At 43.5% G+C, this 9,030-nt stretch overlaps 1 protein-coding gene across 4 annotated transcripts in view; it reads right to left on the bottom strand.

Moving 5' to 3' along the window:
* Positions 1–2,034, bottom strand: part of Erbb4 (erb-b2 receptor tyrosine kinase 4) — a 1,021,671-nt gene extending 1,019,637 nt beyond the window's left edge. For all 4 annotated transcript variants that reach the window (XM_031367819.1, XM_031367817.1, XM_031367820.1 and 1 more), the window contains exon 1: positions 1,131–2,034. In XM_031367819.1, the coding sequence (XP_031223679.1) occupies positions 1,131–1,212 (82 nt within the window). In that variant the 5' untranslated portion in view covers positions 1,213–2,034. The remainder of the gene's footprint in view (positions 1–1,130) is intronic.
* Between the last annotated feature and the right edge of the window lie 6,996 nt (positions 2,035–9,030).

The raw sequence follows: 9,030 nt of genomic DNA on the forward strand, positions 1-9,030 counted from the left end.
GGCTCTGGCGGCCTCAGCACGCCAGCGACACTGTGCTGCCTCTCTCGGGGTCAATTAGTCCTTTTTCAGTCCAAATACCTGGGGCTTGGGCGAGCTGGCCAACAGTGGCGGCGCTCAGGACGCCGCCACCCGGCCCGCCTCCGGCTAAGTCAGTGAGCGCCACCCGCGGGCTCTGCAGCCCGGCCGGGCAGTAAACAGAAGTTCAGGCCAACCCCAAGTTGCACTACTGGAAGAACTCTTCCCAGAGCCAAGACCAGCACCGGGAGGGAAGGCTGGGCTCCGGGCTCAGTATGCCAGGCTTTTTAAAAATATAATAATAATAATAATAATAATAATAATAATAATAATAATAATAATAATAATAATAATAATAATAGATCACGCCGGCAGGCGAGTCAGCCCCCACCCCCACCCTTTCCCTTCTCGTCCCAAGTCAATCGTAAGACAGCCCCGAGATGCCAACTAAGAAGGCCCAGAGTCCCTGGCCCCTGGCCGAGGCACGCACCCGGTGCGCTCCAGCTGCCCGGATAGGGCTGGGCGTCCGGTGTGACCCCGCAGGGTAGGAGAGACTCGGGCCGGCGGCCGAGCGCCAGCATGCTCAGGTGCCAAGCCCGGCTACCCGGCCGCTCTCCGCCGCAGCCCTGCACCCCGGGAAAGGCCAGCCAGGCTCAGCCCGGGAACCTCCTGGCGGCCCGAAGAGGTGCAGCGATTCTCGGGTTTGGTTTGATATTTTTTTTCCCCTTCCCAGCCGGAGGAGGAGGGAACCTCCACTGACGGGCTCAGGTCTCCCACGCCCCGAACTCCGGGCGCCACCAGAAGCGATCCCGCTTAGGTTCCCAGAAAACGCGCGAGAAAGAAAGAAGGGTGCTAAAGAGAGGGCGAGAGTGGGGGGACAATAACATAAGGGGAGGCAGGAAAGCGGAGTCATCTGTAGCATCAATAAAAACACACGCACGCACACACAAAGGTAAGTTTGGGATGGAGCGAAGGGCGACCCAAGCCAGAAGCCCGGTCCCTAGGGTCCCTGGAGCCGGAGGGTGACAGAGGGGCGAGGGGAGAAGGGAGCCACCGGAGGCGGTGGCGGGTTCAACAGCTGGAGCGCGACAGGGAACCGCGAGACCGCGACCCACCTGACTGAGAAGCGCTGAGCTGGACGGTCCCCGCTGCCACCAGAAGGCTCCCCCAGACCCACAGTCCCGTCGCCAGCTTCATTTTTGGCAAGTCTCAGATCCCGCGCTGACAATTACATGTCCAAATACCATAGCCACTTGCGGGCACGCGGAGGAGATCTCCCCCCACTCAGCCGGGAGCGCGTGGGGGGCGCGAGGGGGGCGGGCGAGGCGCGCTCGCTGCACGGGCTTCCCGGGGCCGGCGAGCCAGTCGGCGCCGGTGGCGGCTTCCAGGACTCGGGGACCCGCGGACCCGCCGAGGGGCCGCGGAGGAGGGCGCGCGGGTAGGAGTGTGCGCGACTGTGTGGCTGGTGCTCCGAGCACAACCGTTCAGCTAGTTCCCGGAGTGATCCTCCGCTCGCTCGTTCCCTCCTCACTTTCTCGCTCGCTCTCTCTCTCTCCTTCTCACTGGTTGGTCAACAATAAAAAGAAAGAGGGGGAATAAAGGCTTCCAAAAAAAGTTGATTGCAAAGAGGCGGCAGGGTTCCGGCCTCTCCCCCCAAAACCGGGCTATGTTCAGCTCTCTCTTCAGTCTCCTTGCACCTCCTGTCCAAATCTGGAGGGAAAAGGAGGGGGGATTGCTTCTTTGCTTCTCCCCAATCCTGTCCCCCTTTTTTTTTCCACTGTCAGCTTTCCTCACACTTGTCCAGCCATTGCAGTAATTAAAGCTCCGAGCGTCATTTCCAACGCTCCGCGGTCTCCAGCCGCAGCCCCACAGAGAAATTAATAAGAGTCAGGGAGAAAGATTTTTTTTTTTTTTTTTGAAAAAAGAAAGGAAAAGAAAAGAAAGAAAAAAAGAGGGGAGTGGGGGGTGGGAATCAAACAACCCTCCACGCAACCAGCCAGGCTTTCCTCCGCTGCGCAAGCCCCGCCCCTGCTCTGACCCATGTAGCCACGCCCTCCCCCTAAGGAGAAATCTTATTGGCTCAGACACTCCCCAAAATCCTCTGCCTCTAGAGTTAGGAAAACACCTGTCAGGCGGTGAGAGAGGGGTCGTGGTAGGGGGCTTGGGGCAACAGAATCTGAGAGGCTCAGTGGAGACCACTGTCTGAAATGCTCCCCTTGTGGCTGCCCTGGCAGAGGCCCTGGACAGCTGGCCCGCTGAGTAGTCAGTCCTCCAGAGGGGACGCTTGCTGAACGAATTTTTTGACACAAGAACGGGGCATTTTCTTTATTGCTCCAAGGCGTCAGTCCACACGCAGGACTTTCCTTAGAAATAGAAAATCAGCGTTGCTTTGGGAATAAAATAGCTCTGTCCCTCTCCATCACCCGGAACATTCCATGCTTTAGTACTTTAAAATGGATATTGTAGGTAGCTGGTAGCCACACAGGTAAGATGTAACCTGTCAATAGTTCTTACACACACACACCGCCACCCCTAATATGCCATCTCTCCCACCTTCCGAAGATGACCTTGAGCCAAACTTAAAAGCACATATTTGTGAAACCACATTCTTTGATTCTGAAATTATGGAAACTATCTCAAGCCTGTGCTGTTCAGTCTGAAGGTGTTTTAGGGGATCAGATCATAAGGGACCTTCAAGCCCTTAGGGTTAGACCATAACAGGGCCAGCTTGAGGCCTTGCACTTTCTCTCACTTTTGCAAGGTGTATGCTTCCAGGGTCAACAACGGCTGTAAGATTAAGTTTCTCTAAGTCTAAAATACCCTAGAAGGGATTACTGTGGTCCGAGGGGCCACAGGTCTAAAACCACTCTAAGCTGGGACCAGAACCTGTAGGGAATCAGAGGATAGTCGTTTGCTATGTATCCAGCTATTCTATGAAGGCATTTTCTATGCTTTCTCTCAAAGCAGTGACTAAATATATACAAAAAAGAAAGGGTGCTTTAAAACCAAACCATCCTCCTTACAATGTCCTTCCCCGTTCTCCTGCATCTTCGGACTATGGCCCCATCCCTTAAGTATTCCCAGGCAGCTGAAAACAGCCTGAAGCTTGAAGCCTTTTCCTAGCCCCACAGCTTATAACAGGCCCACTGCAGGTCAAACAAGCTGAGTGTGTTTTTTACCCAGAAGTAGCCCAAGGCAGGGAAAAACAGAGCCCAGGGCAAGCGATGGAGCCTTGACTGGAATGGCACTGACTGCAGAGGCACACGCACTGGGCTTGGGAGTTATCTCTATTTTCATCTTTATCTCCTCAACGCTCATTTCTTCCTTTCATTTAACGCAATCTCGGCCCAGTTTATTTGTCTTCCATCAGCTTATGATTACTTTCAGATGCCTTTTCTCCATAAAAGCTACTCATTCTTACATCTGCCACCACAATAACAATTTAAGTGACAAAAATGAGCTACGTCTAGGGGACTGGAGGGAGTATTAGCTCCTACATTTTGTTGGAGTCCAGTTTCTGGTGGCAGTTATTTTTGTAAAGGGACGAAATTATAATAGCTACATTGTAAATCCCTTTGTGAGAAAAAGATTAGATGTGTAAATATTTCACGTTATTTTCTAGTTGTGCCTATTAATGAGGATTTCTTTGTCTTCGTTGATCTACAAGGAACTGAGAATAGAATACCTACCAAGAATGCATGAAACCCTTAGTTCAAGTCTTAGCAATAGAAAATAGTAACTCCTATACTGTCATTGCTGCATATCTCTATATATTGCTACAATATATATGTATATATATATATACATACACATATGTATATATATATATATATATATATATATAAAACTTCACCTATATTTTCTAGAGTAATTCTTAGCAGAAGAGGACTTTTAGATACAATCACAGATGTTACCATCTCTGTAGAGCTGATTTTCACCAATTATGTTGCCAATGTACCCATAATTTGTGTCTAAATCTGAGCTCAGTTTGTCTTGACCCATATTTTCCTGGTTCTTATTGGAATCAAACAGTAATTGACCTGGCCATAGGTTGACATTTGACCAATAGCTTTCAAGCCTACAAACTGAACATGAAAGTTGTAACTTATAGAAGCACGCCATATTCAGTAGTGACTAATCTTACATTTTAAAGCCTAGCTTAGATCATTTTAATATTAGAAACAGGCATGTATAGAGGAGCATGGTATCCTGAGTGGGCCATAAAGATTAAAACAATACAAAAGAATTCTTGTTTTACATGTCTGCTCTCATCAGCTTCCCATGTCTGCTGAAGTAGCACAAAGAGGAACGCTATCACAGAGAACATTTTCTACCTGGTATGGGAAGGACATGCTATCTGAATTGCCAGAGGCAGAAATAGATCTCTGTATTTCCCTACTTTTCAGTGTGGTGTTATAATAAAATCTTATCAGTTGACTAAAATGTGTGGCTGAGACTTAAAACCAGGCGTGAGGGTGGTAAGGGAGACTATGTAACTCTTTATTTTAGCCAACCACAAACAAGGAACAGGAAGGACCTGCTGAATACCTCCTCCCTCTGTTCTTATGAATCTGGAAATCCAACCACCTTACAACACTCTGGTGGTTCTAAGTTGAACAAGTTAAACACACAAAAATGCACCAGTCACTGTTGATTAGATGGGAGACAGTCCTTCCCACCACATCCCTTCCCTGAGATTTTCGTTCCTGGGAAAGAAAAAGTTCACATTCATTCTGTCCATGCAACGAGAAAGAATGAAACTGCCATTTGAAAGGAACAAAAGTCCAGATGGGTCTGGAAAGGATTCAAGCTCTTTTTGTAGTGCTTTCATTGAGCTAGTTCAGTTTTCCTTTTGTTATCTGAAACCAGAACTGTACAGCATGAAAAAAGAACTTTGCAACTTGTATGAGGTGGTGCAGGTCCTCATTCTCCCTAAAGAAGATATCTTCACATGGCCTAAGCTTCAGTTTTCTGCTCTACCTTCTCATCACTTCCCTGCAATGGAATCATAGTCCCCATGCATACCTTTATCCTCTGATGTGTCCCCCCATGTCCCCTACCCTTTCACAAGTGACTGGTTGCTGCTGGTTGTAGAAGGATCTGCATGTGGAATTAAAGTCCTTTTATGTTTCAGTTATGAAGAGTCACCCCAAGAGGCACAAATGTTGCAGGCTCACCTCCCTACCTCAACTCCCTCATGTGGTGGGAGTATTGAGAGATAACTAGATCATAAAGACACCAAATTCATTATTGTCATTATTGTGAGAAATTCATTGATGAATTCATAGTGATTGACTTATCAAGAGAGGTAACTTTGTTGAATGATGTTACAAGGAAGAAGAGGGAAGATGAGTTATGCCTTTGAAGGCTTATTTACTCCTCGAGTGTTTTTCTGGCTTTGCTTCCTGGCAGCCATGGGTGAGCTCCTTTGTTGCACTATTTGCTTCCTGGCAGCCATGGGTGAGCTCCTTTGTTGCACTATGTGTTCCCTGCCTCAAGGTTCATATCATAGACCAATACATCAGAAAACATAAGCCAACAAGCAGCACTCCTTTTACATGAGTTTACTGGGGTATTTTATCTCAGGGATTAATATTGCCTAATGTAATCCATGACAGTACCTTACAGCCTCATCGTTCACTCAGATTTAGCTTGCTTACACAAACTATTTAAAGATCAGATGAAATGTGCTGCTTTAAATATGTTTCTCTTGGCTATCGGTATAAATTGAAGTCAAGTGAGAAAACGAGACTAATAGTATAAATTCTCTTCTCCTGAATGTTTCAGTGTAATTTGGGGATTTAAATTTTATTTCCTGTCCATCATTATCTTTCTATGTTATTTTGTGATCTCAAGTAATTCACTTCACTAACTTGTGCCCATTGTCTTCTCTTTAAATAAATGAGTAGTTATATCCCAAATCTAAGATATTATATTTCCATAATTTATCATTCACTCCCTGAGAATAAGTTATAATCTCCATGTGCCCGAAATTTTCTGGAATTTCTCCGTCACCCCCCCCACACACACACTATCCCCAAGCATCTCTATTTAGGACACTAGCACAGATACATCTTCCACTGTTGTCTTTAGTCTTGAGTTGATTTAACCAGTGACATGGAGTATATGATCTCACTATCATTTATTTCTCACAATTATGAAACCCTGGGAGTCCAAGATCAAGTTACTCAATTGTTCCTGATGAGAATCCTCTTCTGGCATACAGACAGAGTTCTTTTACGGCTCCTGACATAGAAGAGAGAAGGAGGTCACCACGCCCCCCTCTCTTCTTACAGTGGAAGTGATCCCAGTCGTGCCTTTTTCCAATGAACCCATTCGCTCTTAAGAGATTTTTATCTAGAAATATCATCTCATTGAGTAAGGATGTCAACACTTCTATACGTGAATTTATGGAAAAGAAACATGAAGCCTCTGGGAAACATAAATAAGCATACAACTATTTTGGATCTTACTGTTCCTGAGAACAAGGAAAAATAGTGAAACTACATTGTAGTCAGTATTACAACAATCAAACAAACAAGCAAGCGGTACCATATTGGATAGTTTTATTTGGTTGGTTAAGTTATCTTGTGAAATAATAACTTTCCTGTTAGATGCCTGGATTCAGAGATATTCTCTTTCAAGAACAAAATAAAAACTTTTAAAATTCAAATGTTTAAAAACGTTTTTGTTTTATTTTTTTAAGAAAAATACATTCTAACTAAAGAAATGCTTCTGCTGCATTTGTTAGTTTCATATCCAAAAAGAATCTTCTGAAGAACATTTTGCTCTGGGTTAGTATTATTTTCATTCTGGGTGAATGATTAATCGTCGTTTTTATAAGCAGTAGGGAGGAATGACTGAACATAGATAAGTCAAATTTCCACTGCTTTTATGTCTGTTCATCAGCGTCTGTCCAAATTTTAAAAGACATTTTTAGCTTGCAGTGAAGATTGCAAAGCATTTTCAGCTGTATAGGCAAAACAGCATTTTAAAAAATGTTAGGCGGAAAAAAAAAATTCTAGCCAAATCTTCTCTTGTGGATCAGCTGGATAGTATTTTATTAAGCTAGGCTGTTATGTTCTATGTGTCCACCAGAAAGACCAAGTAAACATTCAGTAGTAGCTACTGATTAAAAACAAAAAGGATGTGGGTGTTTGTCTCTGTCTCTGTCTGTATCTAAATGTTTAAAAGTGAGTTAACTGTTGGGGATATTTATTGAGGATACGATAGTATTTCTTACATCCCTCTACTCTCTGTATATTTTTTTTAACTCCATAGAGGGTTTAATCATATTACAGTTAATTCACAGATTTCTCAAAAGAAAAATGATATTTGTCATACACCCCAAATGGATGCTATTCGGCGTACAGTCACAGAGGGATCTTAGAATTTTTCTTGAACTCCCACTAAACAGCCCGCTAAAGCAATCACTTAGGAGCTACACGTTTTCATCTCCTTTCTATACGGATGAGTAAACCTTCAAAGATTCAGCAAAAAGGTTCTGAGAGTTCAGAAAGGCTCATAAATTTGAGTCCTCCTCTTTTAATATTGCAAATCCTTTCTCTTCTTCGCCTGCTCAATCACCTCCCAATCTAACCCTGCCTCTTCTCCTCTCCTGCAGCTCCCCAGTCCCCTTCCTACCTCCTCCTTGTCCTCCTCCTCCTCCTCAATTGGCCTGTCTTCTAAAGCATTGTGAGGTCCAAGATATCTACCAGCTCTCTTCTTTCTAGCTTCAGGTGACACCCAATTCCCTATTTCTTGGGGTTTGCATCTCAGAAAATATCCATCTTCTAAGTGCTTAATACTCTGTTTACCAGTGGGATGGTAAGAAGAGCCATGGAAACTAGTTTAACACATGGATGAACTACAGGTTAAGACCTACACTGATCACATCTGTTGATGTGGAAGAAAGCACTCAGAAAAGGATACCTGGTGGCCCTTCCATTCCAAAAGGAGGTTGATAATGTATATTGATAGCTTGACAAATCTGCCAAAAAAAGAGATAAGTACTAGCTAGATTATCTGTGATATATTAGAACATACTTCAAAAATGCAGCTATGAATATACTTAATCAACATTCATCTTTGAGTGCCAATGTTGGCAAAAATAAAATAAAATCATAACTTAGAAACACAAAGCGTTTTCAGCAACTGGTTTTAGAAAACTGAATATACACATACAAAAACATGAAAGTAGGCCTGCAGCAATCAACTCAAAATATAAATCTAAAAGCATAAATGGAGAAATGAAGCCACTAGAAGAGCACATCGGGGGAATATTTCAGGACATCAGTGTGGCCAACAATAAAAAGACAAGTTGATTTATATCAAACTAAAATCTTCCTGCTCAGCCAAAGAAAGAATGAGCTGGGTGGGGAGGACCCATGGGAGAAAATGCTTGTAAACTCTCTATAGGACAAGTAATTAAAATGTACAAAATATACTGTAACCAGTTTTATATCTACTAATGATATAACAACAGTAATAACCATAGTCTGTTTTAAATATGGGTAAATGATCTTAATAAAGACTTCTGAAAAAATATAATGGGTAAATATGTGAATGAAGATACTTAATAACAGATTTGATGCCCCAGGGAAGGAGGACACTGGGTGGTGTTACGGTGAGAGTGAGCAGTAGGGTGAGTGAGGAGAGGGAAGGGGATGAAGAACTCTGGGAGAGGGTCAACATTTGGAATGTAAATAAAGTAATTTAATAAATTTTAAAAAATAAATTAAAACAAGATACGTAATAACACTAATCATGATATAACTATGTATCAAAATCACAGTGGTTAGCACCTTAACCCACTTTTATATCAGTTACATTAGGTATAATTGGTACTGTTTTAAAAGAAAAATTAAGAGAAAAAAATGAATACATCAAGGTAAACCCAACGTACTGAAGGACAAAAGGAAAGGAGAAAGGCATGGCCTTAAATACCTCTGGTATGGATGTAAATTAATTCAGCCACTGTATAAAGTAATATAATTCTCAATACAAATACGTGAT

This window comes from Mastomys coucha, unplaced genomic scaffold (assembly GCF_008632895.1).
Source record: "Mastomys coucha isolate ucsf_1 unplaced genomic scaffold, UCSF_Mcou_1 pScaffold14, whole genome shotgun sequence".
Lineage (NCBI taxonomy): Eukaryota > Metazoa > Chordata > Mammalia > Rodentia > Muridae > Mastomys > Mastomys coucha.